The following is a 20696-nucleotide window of genomic DNA, read 5'->3' on the forward strand; positions in this document are numbered from 1 at the left end:
AGTGTGAGTTGTAAAGGCGAGAGAGGGAAGGTGAGCAGACGGGGGTACTCATGTGTGACAATCCCATCAGGTCACCCCAGTGTCTCAAACCTTTCAGCATCTTTACACATCGAAGCTTGTGTGTATGAACTATACCTGCAGGTTACAACAGAAATAAACAGCCTATTAAAATGTATGCAAATTCTCACATGTATGGGAATTTATTTTATGCTGCACGGGTCGGTACCAGTGGTGATAAAATGAGTGCTGCTAAATCATCTTTGTCCTCCCAGGAAGGGGGAAGCAGGTAAAATAGTAACAGAGGGTCCAGCTAATAAGTTATTTATTTCCTGCGCCTGATTTAGTGTTGGATCGATGGCTGCTGAGAAACTTCTACAAAATCATTCCCATCTCCTGCAAAAATAATGCAATAATGCTTTTATAAACATTAATATATACTGTATGTATTTAGTAACACAAACTGCCATCCGAGAAGAAATAGCAGGGTCAAAACGTACAAGGAATGACACCTCTCAGTCTCGATTACTGTCCTCACATTGGTGCTGGATAAACTCCCTGGTACTGTACGTTCTAAAGTAACACACGATCGCTAACACAGACAGACACATATAATTTACTTCTCTCACAAGCCTTTTCTGTGTGCTTCAGGCTCAATCACTGTCCAACAGATGCTGAGCACAGGGTACAGCCTATAGTCAACTATGCCGGACAGGGACATGAGCAACTAATACAAAAGGTCATGTTTAACGGGAACAATAGTGAAAGGCCACTTTCAGATATTCATCCAATTCACTGCACGGCTCCTCCCTTGCACCTCTTTCTGTGCTCCTTCTCTACCATAAATCAAAAGGCCAGTGGTTTGTACTGAATGGAGATGGGCACCACTTTGAAAACACTGAGTCATTCTTTCAAAGCAATCCCTTGTTAATCTGTTCACACACACACACACACACACACACACACACACACACACACACACACACACACACACACACGCACACAGACTGCATGCAAGCTGAAACTAAATTTCAGGTTTAACATTTTTACCCACACACCAAACTGAGACGTGCGCCTCCCACTCTCTCCCTGCATCCTGCCTACAATTTCTGATTTATTTCAGCAATCATGCAGCTTTTAGGGCACGCCATCTCACTCTATGCTATTCTGGTGATGGATTCCTGTGGAAGAAACAGCGTGTGGGATGCTCTGCAATCCCCATGGTGACTTACCCGCGTCCTCATTGGAGACAGCAGTCCCTCCATAGTTGATGAGGTTGGTTCCAGTGGGCTCGGGCCCCTCTCGATTGTGTCACCGTATTATTCCAGTCCGCAAATAGATCCTGTTAGAAACGCTGTCTCATCCTCAGAGCGAACATCTCTTCTACAACACTGCTCCCTACCCACCCAGAGAGCCCAGCGCTCTGACAGGCTCACAGAGAGAGCCAGTGTCTGTATGTGTGTGAGTGCAAGCATATAGACACACACACACAGAGGGAGGCAGCAGGAGAGAGGGCAGTGCCAAACTCCCAGTGCTTCTCCTCCTTCCGCCAACCTGTCAGTTGGTGTGGATCTTCCCGTACAAAACAGTGTGGCTTTAACGTGCAATGTCCACGGAAGGTTGCCCTCTCTTTCTGTCTCTCTCTAACTCTCTCCCTTTCTCCTTGGCTTTCGTTCTCCCCCTCTCTCTCCCTCTCCCGCTCTCTCTCTCTCTGCCTGTCCTCTTCTCTCTCCCTCTCCCTCAGTGCCTCCAGCTACATTTGTTCCCTTCAATGTGGCAAATGATTGCAGGTTTTTTTCTCGCTCTCTCTCTATGGCACAGCTCTCCTGGCAGTGCTCTCCCTCTGCTTGCACTCTGATCTCTCTGTCCGCCTGTTTTGCTACCTTGGATATCCCCCCCCCATCTCCCATAATGCCCTTTTGTCGATCTTCCTGCTGACTGTCAACTCTGTGTTCCCGCCCAAGCTGGGGGGGTGGGTCAGACAAAATGTACATTTGTAGTACGTGTAAAAAAAAAAAAGGATTAAAAAAAGAGAGAGAGAAAAGAAAGCGACAAGAGGGCACTCCTGGGTCTCCTATTGTCCCTACAGACAATAGTGGCTCTTAATCGCCTAGCAACCTGATCAGCCTCTTTTCTCTTAACAGACAAGGCATGAGTCACTCTCTAGACACACAAGTACACACACAAACCCTGTCCCTCCTTTCCTGGCATGCCCACGCTTACACAGCTACACCTGCACCAAAGCCCACAGTATATATTCATAGCATGTGACAGGTCATCCGGTATATTGTGTTACAGCAGCGCTTTGGTGCTGTGATGTTAGATTCTTAGATTCAGTCTGTTGTTGCTCTATTACAGCATTACAGCGTTATTCCCCGTTATAAATGGATGAAAATGTGAACAAATCATCACCTCTGCTCTGAGTTGCATCTCGCCGTTGCCATGGCAACAATGTCCGTTAGGGTGGGCGCACGCAGAGGCGGTGGGATAATTCTAAATAAATAAATAAATACATGGAATAAATAAATAGATAAGTAAATCACTCCTGTGCCTGCTGCCTTTCCTCAGTCACAGCAGCTGGATCAAACTATGCACTTAGAAGACATCAGTGGTTCAAATGGCTGCCCGCTGACTTCAACAAGCCTTTATACCTGGAATGCAATTGAAGCACTCTGCCTCTCCTGTTTCTTATCTTTGCTTCTTGTAATTGACCCAGATAGGCCCAAAAAAGAATCAAATTAACTCAGATGATTGCTATATAATTTATCTTTGAGGATTCCTCATTAGCTTTTGTCTACAGCACAACATATCCTTGCCCCTCCACAGTCCTAACCTTTAAATTTACAATGTCCTTCTGATAAAAAAACAGTAAGAGAACAGTAATAACTTTTTATATATACCACCATTAACAATAGGCTTTACAAAGTGCTGTAAAAGAAGTGAGGAAAAAGAGGAATCTGCTTGTAAATTAAATAAAGAAAGCCAAACAGAAATCCAACACAAAATGATGAATGGAGAGGCTGTTTAAAATTAACAATAAAATGACACATTATATTATACTGACAAAATGTCAATATTAAAAAATATCCATAAAAGAATGAAATGAATAAAAACACGGCAACTGAAAAATCCTAGATGATTAGACAGCCGATTAAGAACCATAAAAAGATTAAAAGTAAAGTACATTTTTTAAATGAAAGCAAAAGTATTCAAATTGCCCTAAGAGTATTTAAATTGACCTGAAGGACATCACTGATGTTGTGAGCGTTATCTCCTCAGGCAGGCTGTTCCAAAGCTCAGGAGCCCTGATGGCAAAATCAGTCATCTTTAGATTTAAGCCCTGAGCACCTCAAATTAAAAGGCTGTGAACTGGTTCATACGGGCACATCGGCATTTTTGACCCAAATCTGCTTTAAAATTGGTCAGTAAAATCCCAGAATCAATTCTGAAACACACAGAGGGCCAACAGAGAAAAGCCAAGGAAAAGCGTGTTAAACAAATGGTTCTAAACACTCTTAATGTGTGCTGAAGTGGAGATAAGAGGAATAATTCCATTTATTACGTCTAACTTTAACACATCAGGCTGCGCAAAAAGCATCCACTGCTCTCTTCCGTAACATGATTTGGTCAAAGTGCATCAATATGTGTGTCTTCAGGTACGTTTACATCCCAGCAGCAGTTAATCAATGGCCAAGTGATTGATTTGTGTCGACAAGCTGAAATCCTGCTGTGACCACTACACCATCAGATATCCACTGCACCGATGAAAAAGCAGATAAACTGGAATCTGCTGTCAAAGTTCAGCATTGATCGCAGCCTTGCCTGGACGGCGCAGACATTTAAGCACAGCAATGCATGGACATGCTCACCAATGTGGTCCTATTATGTTCATGTATGAACAACAAGCATTGTCAAACTGATTTTATCGTTAATGCAAAGACTGAGGTTGCACAAGAGTCTTCTCTGGACTACGCCATCACAAACATGAATGTATGCTTAATAAAAGCACTGCTCGGGGATCCATAAGGTTGAAATTGATGCAATATTTACAGCCACTGAGCTACTAACCATCTAATTAAAAAGGGATAGCATTCAAAGTCATGAATTTCATTAATGACGCATATATAAACAAAAGATTTCCCTCGGGAAAACACTCCTCGGTTCACTTAACATAAGACAATTTACTACTTCACACGGAACATCGCCATGACACCACGCGACCGTATCGCTGCACGTGCTAACAAATTCACACGCCTCAGTGACATGAAACAGACACAGATGAATAAACATAAACAGACAGTGCAGACACACACTGTATCAATCCCTAATTCTCTAAAACACCAGCTTATTGATGAGGTGAAAATTGTCAGGCGCCACAGAGGTCTCTATAGGGAGGCAAAGAGAGGAGCTCAAATTGCATTAATAAGATGACCTCTGACCTCACAGCAGGCTCTTAAATGTAAGTTTATACATAAATCTAGAGCACATTTGCGCCTGAAAATTATTTTATTTTCACAGCAAATTTTCACAGTTTCTGTTTCTCTTTATTAAATATACATTACTACTCTGGCTAAATAAAACATTGTTTTTGAGGGGACAAACATAAAAATTCATCGAGGCATAAGGTTGAAGTGCTATTTTTTTTTTTAACCAGACTATATGTGCTGTGCCAGGCAAGCCCTACTGTCATACCCATATATCACCATCACACATTACTGCTGACAGTGAATGTTAACCTGTCAGCAAATCCTACACACACACACACACACACACACACACACACACACACACACACACACACACACACACACACACACACACACACACACACACACACACACCTCATCATCCCACTCACTATTACACCTCTACAGGACATAAAGAATAGAATGGGTGGAATATAGGGGGTGATAAACATCGCAATCACAGGACAATACTACACAGGGTATTGCACATTTCAATAATGCACACTTTCCTTAAACCCATCCCCACTGCCTCCATCCTTTCCCCATCCCCCTTCATCTACTCTCCTCTCCTCCACTTCACTCCTGTCCCCGTCGCCCCAGCTGAACCCCAAAATTAATCCCTGGTGACTTTTCCCATCACGCTGATGTGAGCAGACACACTTTGGTCCGAGTGTGCAGCTTTATTGTTCTGGAGCCTCTAGGTTCTCGCACGCTTGCTTTTTTATATTCTTCTGCGTTTAACCCTCGTTGTAAATTTCACACTTTCCAGTACAGACAATAGCATTTCCACTGAGTGAACATATGAGGGTCACATCATGGACAAATGTGAAAATGGTGTGTAATTTTCTTCTGGTTGTTTGTGTTTCTATTGAGAGCTGCAATTACACTGCAAAAAGCAGACGGCCAATCGGCTGAGGTAATTAGAGACTGTAACTTCATGGGGAAACAAAGGAATTAATTGCAATGATTACCAATTAAACTACATCAAAACAAAGAAAAGAAAAGAAAAAAGAAAAAGAAAGCATAAACGAGGTTTGGTTTTTTTATTGAGTTTTTTTCCTTGTAGAGGCTCTCCAACTCGTGCTTCAACCTGATGTCTTTTTTGTCGTTTAATCTGTTGTTCCATCTGCCACTCTGGACGTTTCAGTGCTCTTCTGATAAATTAGCCAGACACCATTTTTTTAGTTTGATTATTTAGTTTGATTTTTTAAAATATCCAATAGTGGAAATTCAACCAGGGAATATCTGCAGAACTACAGCACTGTGCAAAGGTGACTTGAGTCACCTTTCACAAAGTGCAGCACTTTATTGAGACCCGCAGTGTGTATTTAATATGAACACCTTTATTATGCAATATAGCCTAAACTCTCTTAGGTAACCTCATTTATTTAAGTAGTCTTCAGGAATAGTTCTCCAGGCTTCTTGAAGGACATTCAGAGCTCTTCTTTGGACGTTGGCTGCTTATTGCTCTGTTCCCTGATGGCATGACAGCACTTCTTCAGTAATGTTGAAGCGTTCCATTGTCTCGGTGTGTGTTTTCATCAAGGTATGCTTTTACTGCATCAACATGTAATCTAACGTTCACTGCCATGCTTTAAAATGAACCCAATGCTAATCAGACACTTGCTAGAAGGTATTTCATGGTAGCACATAATCAGATACTTTTCTGCAAGTGCAGCAAAAACGCTTTTCTGCATTCACAATGCCATCCATTTTGATAAGATCCACTACATCCCTGGCTGAAATACAGCTCCGAACCATCACTTGTCCACAGGTGGCTGTAGGCACTCGCTATTGTACCCCTCCCCTTACCTCCCCTAAAATGTTCAAATCTGGGTTCATGATTTAAAAAAACTGGTGCCACTAAAATTCAGTCCAGTGCTTCCGCAAATATGCATACATGTGCCTTGTACCTGTACCTTTTACACCTGTTTCTTTTCCTTAAGAATTGCTTTTTGACAGCCACCCTTCCACTGAGACCATTTGCGATGAGACTTAAGCAAACAGTAGATGAATTAACTGAAGCTTTAGCTGTATCTCTCAGCTCACCTACCAGGTCTTTACTGGATTTCTGCCTATTTCTTGAGAATGTAACTTTTAGATACCGTTAATCTGCTGTAGACAGCTTTTTACACTGGGCACTTCTTTTGTCCTCAAATTGTCCATTTACCTCATATTTTTTTAAATACACACTGCACAGCAAGCAGCTTTCAGCTAATAGCTCTTTTGGAGTTATCTTGTTGGTGCAAAAATACTACTTTATATCTGTCTTTATGTATTCAGTGGGAACAGATTTTTTGCACCAGGCTGCTAGAAACGAAGTGCCTGAAGATTCCATTTAAAATAGTCTTTTCTCTGCTATGTGTAGACACAACACAGTTTCATCTCTTTGGTTAGATGCCTTTTATATATTTGCGAGATTCATAGGTCAGTGTTAAGTGACTCAGCAAACAAAGATCACAATACTTTGAAAATGTGTCTGAGGACTGGACTAAAAATCATATAAAAAAAAAAAAACAGCCAGAGGCCAGGAAAAAACTTTGCAAGACCTTCAGAGAAGAAAACTATTCCTCAAGACCACTTTAAAAGATTACAAGAAAGTCTGGCTTCTTGGAAGAAAAAAAAATATAAGAAATGAAGGATGAGCCAAGACTTTTGCATAGTAGGATATATCAAAACCTATCTGGTACAGCAAGCCAGGTGACTACACTAAACAAGAGACTGGCAGCCCCATGGCAGAATGGGACAACAAAACAGAGAGAAACAGTGGAAGGAAAGAAAAAAGGAGTCATATTTATTAGGGGTGCAACGATATTCGTATCGATATTGAACCGTTCGATACAGTGCTTTCGGTTCGGTATGCATATGTATCGAACAATACAACATTTGTAATTTATTTTATCAATTTTCCTTCTGACGATGCTGTCTGTGTTGAGCGCTCAGTGAATCTGTGTTCGACTACTCCGCCTAGGCTGCACTGTCAAGCGCAGATCCACTGAGCGCTCAACACAGACAGCATAGTCAGAAGGAAGAGCGCAGGGCAAGCTAGCGAGACAGAAGTTAAGCTCTACTTGCAATATTCAGATCTGGCGTTTGGAATTATTTTGGTTTTCATGTGACGTATGACCCTGAAGGTAAGCGAGTCATGGACTAAAGTAAAACAGTATGTTGGATGTGCCATGCAATGCTCAATTACATTGGTGTGAACTAGTGTGTTAGCGCAGTTAGCTCGTTAACGTGTTTGCCGTCTAGCCCCATGCACGGAGCGATCGGCGGTAGCTCGTTAACGGAGATTTGCCGTGTTGTGGCGTTAAGGTCATTTCAACGAGATTAACCTGAAAGCACTAGTGGGAACACAATGAATATGACTGCACATTTACGCCGACATCATCCTAGTGCAAAGACAAAAACAACAAGCATGCTACTAACTTTAGCCGAGTCATTTAGACAGCTGTTAGCACATGATTCTCCTTATGCTGCTGAGAATATAGCCCAGAAGAAGCGGATAGTATAGCTTTTATTTTGGAAAGAGCCATTTCTCTGTAATAAACTCTCTTTTCCAAAGATGAGTGATTCCTCAATCAGATACAGGGCTTGCAATATCGCTAGCCCGACGTCCCGGAGCTAGCGATTTTTTCAGTCGGGCTACCAAAATCTATCTCTTCCCTGCCCGTCGGGCTATTGTAGGAAAAATATATGTCAATGCTTTTGCATTCTTTCAGAAATGTAGCTGGGTAATTATGTCATTGGCATCGGTGAGCCACTGTCAATATGTGACATATTGAAGTCGCGTTTGAATTTGCGCTTGTTTTTTTGCTTTCACTTTGCAATCGTGCGAACTGTGTATAGAGAGCGACAGCACTGATCTGTGAGTGATGATAATTTGTGCACCAATTCCTCTGACATCGTCTTATTAATCGTTAGCTTACTATGCAAACATGACAAGTGAAATCTCCCGCAGCAAGCTTAAACATGTGAGAGGTTGATCGCGCAGAGAATCGCTGAGCTTATGTGAGTGAGCGTGTAAAAGCATTTCAGTTCTGCTGAGCCAAATAAGACAGGTCAGGGTGAAGAAGTGACAGCCAAAGAAAAGCTTACCACAAAACGGAGAAGTTATGACAAATCAGACTATAAGGCAAAAAGAAAGTGCAGCTTTATGGTTTCATGGACAAAAGAATTTCTGTGGCTGCAATATGATGAGCTAAATAACCAGGGCTGCACATAAGTGGTCCGCAGGTGCGCATTCGCTGTCAAAATAAAAAACACGCACAAGGGTTAGGGTTAAATTTAAAAACTGTACCTTTGAGTTAAAATATATATTTATAATTTTAATAAATGACAAATTAAAAATGCATGAACATTTTTTTGTATCGAAAAAATATCGAACCGTGACACCAAAGTATCGAACCGAACCGAACCGTGAATTTTGTGTATCGTTGCACCCCTAATATTTATCATTATTCACTGTGTGTCCGGGCATCTGGCTGACAACAGAAGACCCTATAAGTCAATGTGTGACCCTGTCACACAACAACAGCTAAATCAATGCCAAAAGAGAGTAAGCTGCTGCTGACTCTCATAAGGTGGACAGGGACTTCTTGTCTACACAGACTAACAGAATCGGCTCAGTAGGGAGTTGGAGAGATAAGATGTGTCCCTGTTAACAATCACTGTCAATACTGTGGGAGGTCTGATGGAAAAACTGGCAGACTGGGACCCGCTGCTCCAGGTTTTCACATGTTGGGTGTAAATTTCAGTCAACAGCTTCTATGCATGATAATCCTAGGATAGAAAAATCAGTATCATCCCTTGAATTTTACCCTTCCACTCTTATTTCTGCCTCCACATTAAGCCTCAAAAGAGGCAAAAAAGCAATCTCGTAAATTAATATTGACAAATCTATGTGGTATGTGTCTGAGGGATTAAAATAGTAAGCCAATGAAGTGTTGATTACTGCATTAATCTACTAACCACATAATCATCATTAAATATTTAAACTGTTCACTCTTGGTAAACGTTTGGTGTAAAAGGATTAGTCCAGGAATTATTTAAGCATTGAAATAGAGTAAAATCATCACAAAACACACGCACTCATACACACTTTACATCTGAGAACTGAGGCGTTAGTCTCTGCTTTCAACAAGATGTTAGTGCAATTGGTTTTTGCTATTTAGAGTCACCAGTCATGGCCAAGGTTGAGATTTACTGTTATATATTGGGGTGTGCCAAGGGTTCTGGCCATGTTTAAGAGCGCCAGGTTGATTGTTGCCAGAGGGAATATGTCTGACATCTAATCTAAAGTTCATTAAACAGCAATCCCTAGAAACATGCTGCACTTGCACATTGATATGCCCTTACACACACATATCCGCAGTCACCCACACCCACACACAAACAGAAACTACCCTGCACCAACATGCACAGACGCATACATTTGATATGTGTGGTTGCCCTCATTGGCCTGCAGTCCTTGGAGGTAGTTAAAGGAAGAGGGGGAAGCCCCTTCTCTTCTCTCACACCTCACCACAGCTCAGAGGGACGAACATCTTATCTCACTACTGCAGAGAGACAGAGAATTAGGAGGGAGAAAGATGGATGGGAGAGGGTAATGTGAGCAGGGGTTTGTAGGCGAAGGACATACGGGATTGAGGGAGTGTGGGCATAAGAGAATAGCAGCGAGAGACAAAGAGAGTGAAAATATTCAATCAGCCTCATTTCTCCAAGTTTTATGCACGGGAAAAAAAGCAGCTTCTGTGGGACCACTGATTGGAAATGTGTTGTACAAGAACAACATAGGCATCAGCTGGACTATATTCACGTTTTTTTCCACAAGACATCTCACAGGAGCCTAGAATCTTCTCCTCCATAGATGTGCTAATGTGAAAACACTTTCTATCCACCACATATGTGCGTGCTGATGAAGTGTTATCGGTGCCAAGCAATATTTCCCCCTTATTTAAATGCACATTTGGGTAAGAAGGAAAGTGAATTGATTTTATTCATCGTGAGCCATGGCATGAGCATGCCCGATGCTATGAAGTCATTCCAAAACGGTTTCCTAGCAACCGTCGTCACGGGCAACCAGCATTCTCTGCAGACAGCACACCGAGCCTTGCAGAGAGAGCGAGAGATACACAGAGAGTGACAGCATGGTGGAGAGTTGACCGCAGTTAATTTGGTGTTTGTGTGTCAGGCTTTGCTTGTACAGACTCATCATCTACATTCATGTGTCACCATTACTCATACCGGTTCATGAAAAGCCTTTTCTTATTCAGAGGAAGTGTGCGGCTTTGCAGTTTTGCCATGATGACTCCTTTTGCAGGCAAAGACACTCACAGAAATGTGACCTATTTCGATATTCCTGACACACGCTGTACACTCAAACACATGCCCAAAGCATGGCCAGACACTCAGTATAGCAGGTACCAGGAGTGATGCATTATTCACCTGCAATCAAACACTGCCCTCTACTGAAGAAACTCTAATAAAACATGCTGGCAGTTCCTATATTCAAATAAAATGCGCCCTCTTTATAAAAAGAGGTTGAAAGCTAAGCATTACGCTTGTATTTGATGACACAACAAATAGCAAACTGTTTGAAAAAGTTGATTACTGCTAAAGCTGTAATCATGATTAAAGTAAAAAAAATTACTTTTTATATTTTCTGAGTTGATGAAAAGAAGTTTTAATCATGTAGCTTTCTGATAGTTTGTTCTTTGGGAAGTCAGACTGTTGTGTGCAGAATGGGGGCAAAAGGCAAATTTGTGTTAGTTTCTTGGTGTTGGGTTGTTAGAAATGTCACAAATACCTTGTTAAAATGCTGTATAACTGCAATAAAGATATGATGGATAATGAAAAAGAACATACAGTTCAATCTCCATGTTAATGTGATGGAGATCCTATCACTTCATGGAAAAGCATTTCCAATTCTTCGTATATCTTTTTCTTTTATCTTGATCTGAAAATAATTATATCACAATTAATCTGTTGTAATAGCATGAATTCATATAAATCTTCATATGAGCTACTGTTAGGAGCGATTACTCCATTCTCCTAGGATGTGATAAAGAAACTTATTTAAAAAAAATGCTACTGATTTACTTTTATTCAAGCAGCAAGGTATAACACATGAAATACCTACAAAATAAAACAAGTCCTACATCATGGGTTTTGCACCATGATTGAGTAAAGAGAAATTCCACCTATTGCAAAGCAAACTCACTAAATAAAACATTTAGAACTACCTATCTCTCATTTCTTTATGTTGTAAAATGGGTAAACGATGCAATGTTGTGTTTAGGCCTGCTACTTCTTACTTTGTCCTCTATTTGTCCATTTTCCTCAATTATTTAAGGACACATTCAGATATCCGAAGATATCCTAAGTTTTCAGTTAACTGCTCTGGGGATCCCTGTGTTTGTGGAAAAAAAATATTACCTTATGCCCGTCACACTGGGGTTATGTGTTTTTGTAATGGGCTGCTAGTAACAAAATGCCCAAGAATACAACTTAAAAATTGTTGTTTATTGTCTCCATACTGTCTGTTATGTATAGATAGAACAGTGGTTCATTCCTTGAGGTAGGTGCCTTTTTTATGCTTGAATGATTCATAGGTCAGTGTTAAGTGGTTAAGCAGCAGCTAATGTCCAAAGAAAAACTTTGCAAGACTTTCAGAAAGCCGGGAGAACTACTGCTCAAGCCAAATTTTAAAAATTACAAGAATCTCTGGCTCCTTGGTCGCAAAATATATACACATGAGGGGCTACTCATGACTTTTGAACAGTACAGTAGATTTCCCCTGCCTTAACTAACAACAACTAAATGAAGAAAAATTGTGATAAAAAACTACACACTATGAGATGAAAAATCTAGACTCACAAAGACATGACAGGCCTCAGGGAGAAAGATTCCTATACTATATGTATATGTCAACCTTTAACGCACAAAGTTTGGAGCAGGTTTCTGGCAAGTCTGACAACTTTTAAGATGAATGTAAGAATTTACATATACTGCATATACACTACTACTAACACACTATTTTACAACCATTAGGAATCCATACAGTAAGTAAATTCATCCTTCACCCCGTCATCCGTGTGCCTGTTGGGTAATACATTCCCTCAGTACTAAATAATATATATATATGTATTAAATATTATACATGACTGAGGGAATTAGGCTGGTTAACGTCAGTCAGTGTTGATATCAATCACTGATCAGCAGGACTGGGTCTTAAGTTTTCAGCTAATAGCTCTGGGTGGAAATTGTGCATTAGTTTGAAATGAACTGAATACAAATTACCGGACATCGTTGTAATAAGAACCGTAATTAACTAAATTACAAAACAGATAAACATACATAAATTTTCACTTACAAATGGATGCAGCCACAATTTTTTAAATTTCAAAAATACTCTTGTTTCCTTTATGCAAATTGTTCAAGCAAATAAAATGCATCCTCTGTTGGTCAAATAAAGTTTCCCTTACAAAGACAGTCATTAACAGTGTAATCATAATCTAATTACACATCTTGTAAGTTTAGTTTATTATAGTTTCATATTTTTGTAACTTGCTTACATAATCCTGATTTAGCCATAGCAGAATGACAGCCTATTATGAACCTCATTTATACATTGTTTTTACTCTCTTTGTGTGTGCGCACAAACATGAACTAGCTCATGGGTACACACCTTTTACAATAATTTGCAATAATAAAACATTACTATTGACTTAATGCTCTCTGACCGGCTGAATTTGCATGTAATGACAGGTGTGCTCAGATGACCAGAATACAACACTTCCTGCAGGCTCCTGGATGCATTAAGAACTGCAAAATGCACGGTACAATTTTAAAAGCACAAATGATCATAGATCTTATATTAGATATATAGTTGTGGTCAGAACTTTGAATTTGGCCAGGGTGGAAATGATTGTACAGCATACATCTTCAATAGTTTTCATACCTGAATATGTTAACTTCATTAAAAACATTTAATAATTGTTGCTGAACCTATTAACTTCTCATTAGTGATCATGATTGACTACAGCTGGTAGGTCCTTTTTGCCAACATAAAATGGTTTTGTTTGACAGCACTCATTAGACTGACTAACACTCGGAACAATTGGAAAGTCCAAGGAACTCAGTTAGGATCTAACAAGGAAACTCACAGATTTATACAAGATCATCAGTTAAAAACACTATATGTAAGTAGAAGCCATCATTTTGCCAAGGCCTGGAAGAAGACCTAAACTGTTACCCTCCGATGAGCGGGAATTGGTTAGGATCTTCAGGAAGAACCCTGGAACCACTAAGGCTCATACCTGCCTTGAACTGGAACTAGTGCATGAACACCAGGGTCACTGTCCACAGTTAAGTGAAATATACATCAATATGCAGAAATCTGCAGATGCCCACGTGGACATGTCAAATGCATACAAAATGAATGCAAGTTTTATGGACAGATAAGACAAACACTGAGCTATTTGGCAACAATGACAAGAGGTACGTTGGAGTAAAGGTGAGACTTTCAAACAGGCTTTATCGTGTCTTTATCTCCCTCTAGAGGCAGAAAAACGAAAGGTTTATAGCTTGGCCCTCTTTGTCTTGCTCTGCTCTGCTATTTCATCTTTTTCATTTTACCCCTGCTCCATGGAGAATTAGCTGTAAAATGCATTCAGGTCCATAAATATCTGGATAAATTGACAATCTTGCCTCTTTAAACGACCACAGTGGATGTGAAATCACACAATCAAAATGTTATTGACGTGCAGACTTTCAGCTTTAACTCAGTGGGTTAAACAAAAGTCTTGCTTTCATTGTTTAGGACCATAAAGCCATACAGGCACATATACACACAGGCACTTTTTGTACTGTAAGCTATTACCATATCATTACAAAAAAAAACACCCAGTGAGTTAATGAACATCGCACCTAAATCATGACATTTCTAAGGGTCACAGGGAGTTAAATCAAAGATTTTGTCGGTCATATGTGAAACTCTGTAACACAGTCTTGACTAATTTTGTTGCAGCATGTGTGTTTGTTCTTCTGCTAATATTTCTCAACACCTAGTTCTGCAGTTTACATCATTTTTCACACAGGAAGATCATGCACTGAAATTGCACTTTCTGCTTTTGTATAGCTGTTCTGCTACTTCTCTTAACTGAACTACACATGCAGTTGCTCCTCACAGAAAAGCAAGAACACATACCTGGTGGCACTGAGCATTTTAACATAACATATTTTTTAACATTAACATATTTCAACATATTGCAATAAATGCACGGTGGGGAGAAATGACATTTCGCATTTCAACTTCCCACCTTATAATTAAACCGTCTGAAACACATTCAAAACCTTATTCAAATACCCACTCAAATGAGACCAGTCATTGTTAATGGTGCCTTAAATGGATATCCTGTTTGTTACCCTGCTATACTGGGTAAGCCTTGACATGAAACATAAACATGATCCTCAAGTTTACATAGGTTTTGTTTTGAATATATTCTACATCACAAACATCTCACTGGAAATTAATCGTAGAGAAATAAAGATTTTTTTCAAAAAGCGTTGGATAAGATGACTGTTGCTAGGACAACCAAGGTCATATGTCTGTGGAAGCGAGAGACAAAAAAGAAAGACGCAGCAAAGTCAGTCTGATGGGGTGTGCTGATTCAGTTACATCTGACTGTCATGGAATATTTTAAGAACTGAACACTGACACATAGATAAACTGCAGTACACACAAAGCAAAGAGTTTCTCAAGTCTCAGAAAGTCTTCTATTTCTTGCTGAAAACAGGATGTTGGTGATTTGTTCCTGGTTTCACTGCCCATACACCCATTTTTTTCTATTTTTTCTTTTCTTTAAAGCAAAGTTACCATTCGCCAATTTGAGCAGCCAGCAGGAAAATATTATTAAACAAGGAGACAAACATCTCCACAGCTACTGTGAGTTCATCATGGGCAACATGAAGTTTGGCATATACACAACCAAACAGTTAACGTTTTACATTAAAAAGCAAACAGATGCTGTCGTTGATTATTTTAAAGTCACTGCTTTTCAGTAACATTGTCATGCCACATTTTGTTAGAAATGTTGATGCGGTTCAGGTGGGCTAAGTGGGTCAAGACATGGCTAAAAGATGGAGAGGACCCAGAAGAACGGTAAAAAAAAAAACCTCAAATAAGAGGCACTCTGACATTAAGAGAGAAATTTAAGAGGTACAAAGAAAAAAGTTGATTTGTTAGTGAAACTGTGAATTAACTGTTTCCTGGTATGCAAAAACAACCAGTTTTAGGCAACAAATACAGCCATTTTGCCAAAGAAGTCTCACAGTTACCCAAAACACGTTCTTGACATGGTCACCAGAACGCTTTTATGGACACTTTTAAAGTGCACAACCCTTTGCAACGCATTTAAACACACAAACATGCAAGGACCAACATGCTGTGCTAATGAGGTGCAGGAGCATTTTAAAACTTTTTAAATGCCCATGCACCTTTTCCTAAATTTAACCGAGAGGTTTTTGGTGTTTAAACTAAACCAGTGAGAAAAATTTACAAGTGAGTGGAAACACAGTGTCAAACAGAACACAATTCAGTCTCCTGGATGACAAACCTTGCGACTTTATCTCTATAAACGATGGACCAGTATCTCTGTTTCCAATATTGCTGCAACCGATGTATCACGGCAACAACGGACAGAAGAGAATTATGAGATCAAACTGGCTGCTGAGCACAAAAATGGAGCTAATCAAGCCTTCTGTTATTACTGGATCAACTGAATATAATTGAAGGACTTCACTGGTAGACAACTGCTTTTTGTTATAAATAAATATACTGAAACCATGACTAAGTGTGGTTTTTAGAACAATTCTGATCTGTGTCCTGCCCAACAACCATCACTGTTCTATAGTAGCTAAACCCTGCCTTCTTCAGGGTTGTTGCTTTATTAATGTAGGGTGTTTTGCTGACTTTCCATAGGATTGGCATGTATAATTTGACCCAGATGAAGATGATATATCTCTCATTTTACACAAAGGGCTCTTCAAATGATTCCTTCTCTTTTGGAGCAGCAAAAAGGAAGCTGTAAAAATATTCCCTGAGTTTACCTAACATAACCTTGCACTTACAAGGTAGGCATGATGAGAAAACGTGACAGGTGAGTTACTTTGCACATGTATGACAAAGTGACTCACCCGTCATATTTTCTCTTCATGCCTACCTTGTAAGTGCTGCTAACAGGACAGCTCTTCATTATGACAAGGGCCTGTTCTATGTTAACTCACTCCATATGGAAGACAATCAGCCCCTCTGGGACCTGTGTCAACCAGAGTGTGAAATGTCAGATGCATGCACGTTGTAGCACACACACACACACACACACACACACACAAATATACACATCCATGACCCACGGCAGTCACATTCACAGCAGCAGACACACACACACCCACACAAAGGGAGAGAAAGTGAACTTGGAAGCAAATCGAGATTGGTCTTTCTAGTCAGACATCTGCTCGGTCCCAGAGACAGATGGTGAGCCAATCAGACCGCCTGGTGCCTCTGTTACTCCCCGCCTCTTGTGCCATCCTGCTGCCCCTCCCCTAAACCTGCATCCTGGCTCACATGACAGGTGGCACCTTGTGAATGTGACACTGCCACTGCCCTGGAAAATTATTTATGCATTCACTTTATTGAAACTGACATGCAAATAAGCAAAAAATGAAACATTCAAATCCAGCTCACTTTACCTTTATCTCACGGTTCACGCCCTACGCTCCATACTGAGCTTATTGTGTCTCGATGCACCAGTACAAACAGAAATCTCTCATTTATCTGCCCGGATTTTTTCCACAGCATCCTGACCTCTTAAAGGAGGGCAGTCATCAGATGGATATCTTATATGCACTTTACTGAAAGCAATATCCTGCAAGTCAACAATAGTCAAAAGGGGAATCTCTTAAAACTGATGCAGGATCTAAGCATTTTGTTTGCTCTTAAATATTTATTCAAGAGACCACATGTTATGTCATGAGTGAGTATATAAATCAATGTACACGTTTCATCCCATATTCGTTCTATGCACTGCAGTAACCCATAATTAGAAAGCCTGGATAATTTCACTGCACAGATATGCACCTGAAGAGGTAGCCTGACAACGAGACAGAGAGCTTTAACAAGCATCAGGGTGAAGGCAGGGAGCCACAGCACAGGGAAGGATTGGCAGACTGTGATGAGCATCTGCCGGGTGCGTGCTGGTGCTCATTAATGGCAGTTTCCTTAACCCCTCACTCACATTACCTGCACCAGCTAAGCTCAGCTGATAACCTGGCAGCCATTAGGTTCTCAAGAAATGCTGTCACACATCACTGAGAGGCTGCAGCATACATTAAGATGCAGTGCAAACACCACGCTGTTACTGCAAACACTTCCAACAGTCACACCTGAGACCTTCCTCTGGCTAGAAACAAAGACCACTACTAATGCTAATTGAAACTATGGCGAAGTCAGTTAATTTCTGCAGCTCATCAATAGTCCTTAAAGAGACTGTAAACAGTTCAGAAGATTTAATTACACGCTTTAGCCACTGGCACACAAATACCAACCTTTATACATTTATGCATGTTCTGAGATTTGAACTGTTTCTCTTGTTTGCTTCCCTCTACCCTCCCCCTTTTCTCATTCTACAATAATTAAATTCTTAGCTAGTAAGTAAAGCAAAAATAAGCAAACCCAAAAAAGGGGGGGGGAAACACATCTGAAAATTAATTTATTCCACAAAGATCACAGCCAAATCCACTCTGAAGAAGACATTTCTGATGCTCTTTTGATCTTAATCAGCCAATACTGTGATTAGTTGCACAGTATAAATTCATAACTCCACGCAGTACCAGTTTAGTTTACTGCATATTTAACTCTTCTATAGTTTAATCTTATCTTTTTTAACAGCTGTTTTTGACAGATACACTCAAAACAGATTATCCTGCTTACCCAGCAACAAAAGGCTAGTTAGCTTGTAACTCATGTTAGCCGCTAATGTAAGTAAAGCAGTTAGCTAAAGACAACAAATAATAAAATTAATAAATAAATACCTTCATCAGAGGACAATAAACCTAGGTTAACCCAAAATGTGATTGTTGGACTTACATTTTTAAGAAACATTTCTCCTCTTGGATGGTATTTTTCTTCCACTCCATCAGATTTGCTCACTTTTTACTACTTCATGTTGGGCACTGAAGGCTAAGTGTAATCTTAAGGCCACAAACTACCTGAAAACCTTGTGCTTACTGTGTACCTCTGTGCATATGAGGAAGAGATACACGCACTTTAATTCTGGTCATTTTACTTATAAGAAAAAAAAATAGTGAATTGAAATTGTTCCTGTCTTTATTATTGAAGTTTATTTTATTTTTAATTGGAAGTTAAATATGTTGCAAAATGTCAAATTGTATTCCAGTTTAAGATGATTTGCTCTGAAGAAATGAAACATTGACTAAGTCCAAAATTAATTAAGTAATTTGTCATATGTTGATGGTGTTTATGGTGATGACACTTATCAACAAACTGCAGTTTTATGATCATCAAATTTTGTGCACAAATGATTTTCTTACATTTATTTACGGACAAAATAGGCTTTTAAAACAACCAACTTTAATCCAGTGTTTGCACTTCCAAAAGAATAATAAGTATAAATACAGTGAAAAGTAGCACCAGTGGTGTAAAGAGGTTTGAAAAGGGCTTTTTGATCCAACTTAGAGTCAAACTGTTTCTTGCAGTGTTTCCTGCAGCAACTCCAGAGATTTAGTTAGCTGACATCAGCAGTACTGGTTCCTAACATCACTCAAGCATGACTGTTCTGCAGCCAGACTGCGGCTGTAAAAGGACAAATTCTTATATTATTACAGACAAACTAGCACTAAACAAATAAGCAAAAATAAAGTGGTGCAGGAAAAGTAGGCAAGAGTAGCCTACAGCGTGCAGACAGGAATATAAAGTGGAAGATAGTGAGGCATCAATAAAAAAGAATAGCAGTAATGGGATGCCATCTGTGCCTCTGCTTCTTGTTCATACTAATCACCAATAAGAACTTCAAATCTGTGCAGGTTATAAATTTGTTCATTGGGACATTACTTTCTGTCTTCGCAGCATTATGACAGTATGTGTCTTTGTGTGGTTTATAGTTATGTGTGCTTTTACAAACAAGCACCTTTGTGTGGATTGTAGGTAGTTTTAAAATTATGTCAAGCTTATTTTCTTACAAAATGCACAGAAACTGCAGAATTGTACTTCATTAACTGCTAACTATTGTGCATTTCCCAGCCAGGTGTACCAGAGATACAAGCAGTTGTGTTGACATTTTGGCCACATACAGAAACACACATACACACACCAAATGTTATGCCCCTCTGCCTTTGTTGCAGGGCAGTAATCAATTATCTCAGTATGATGTCATTCTGCTAACCCTCCCCCATGCTCTTCAGCCCTCCTCCATTTGTACACTTGCTCTTCTGTTGTCGCCTGCGTCAAAAATGGAAAGTGCGACCTAGTAATCCAGTGCTGGGAAAAATAATTTCCAAAAACCCACAGTGTACACGCGTTTAATTGCAGGTTTTTGCAGGGATAAATAAATATATTGAATGGACACTGCAGTTAAACTGCACGTACACACACCCACTTGATACATCACATCATCGAGCAGTGATCTGATTATTGCTGAATGAATCCCCTGGCTTGATCACACTAGGTCATCTGGCCTCCATCCTCAGTGAGAGGATAATTGAATGAAGGACAGTAATGAAGACACATGGGCACCGACATGAAGGGCGACATGAGGTCTGTGCTTTGGAGTTTCTCTTTTTGTGTAGCTACAGGTCCCTAGTTAAACACTTACCTGACTATAAATAAAAGCTGCATTATGAAGTTATCAACATGAATTTACCATTTAAAAAACAGATGTGCAGCTTTTATAGATGTTTACTGCCCCCTGCAAGAATCAGAAGACCTCTAACACATATATGCAGCTGTGGACATTGAAAAAAAGTGATCTGTGTTTCCTCACTGTATGCAGAGCAGACCCCTCCAGCATTAGGAAGATAATCCATTTAGGTTGTCTGTGTGTCAAGATACTAGTTTGCCCTGGTTTTTTGCTGCTGGGTTTTGTGAGGTCCAGTGTAACAGATAGCAACATGCATATTGATCAGCTGCCCTTGCATATGGAAAAAGACAACCAC

General features: G+C 39.9%; 1 protein-coding gene across 2 annotated transcripts in view; it reads right to left on the reverse strand.

The window, feature by feature from the left end:
• Nucleotides 1-20696, reverse strand: part of frmd4a (FERM domain containing 4A) — a 99434-nt gene that overhangs the window by 75131 nt on the left and 3607 nt on the right. Inside the window, exon 1 of one of the 2 annotated variants that reach the window (XM_040025518.1) lies at nucleotides 1230-2926. The exons of the other annotated variant lie outside the window; for it this stretch is intronic. Within the exon in view, the coding sequence (XP_039881452.1) occupies nucleotides 1230-1262 (33 nt within the window). The 5' untranslated portion in view covers nucleotides 1263-2926. Of the gene's footprint in view, nucleotides 1-1229; nucleotides 2927-20696 lie in introns of those variants that run through there. 2 annotated transcript variants of the gene reach the window in all.

This window comes from Simochromis diagramma, unplaced genomic scaffold (assembly GCF_900408965.1).
Source record: "Simochromis diagramma unplaced genomic scaffold, fSimDia1.1 OVJJ01000293.1, whole genome shotgun sequence".
In the NCBI taxonomy this organism is placed as follows: Eukaryota; Metazoa; Chordata; class Actinopteri; order Cichliformes; family Cichlidae; genus Simochromis; species Simochromis diagramma.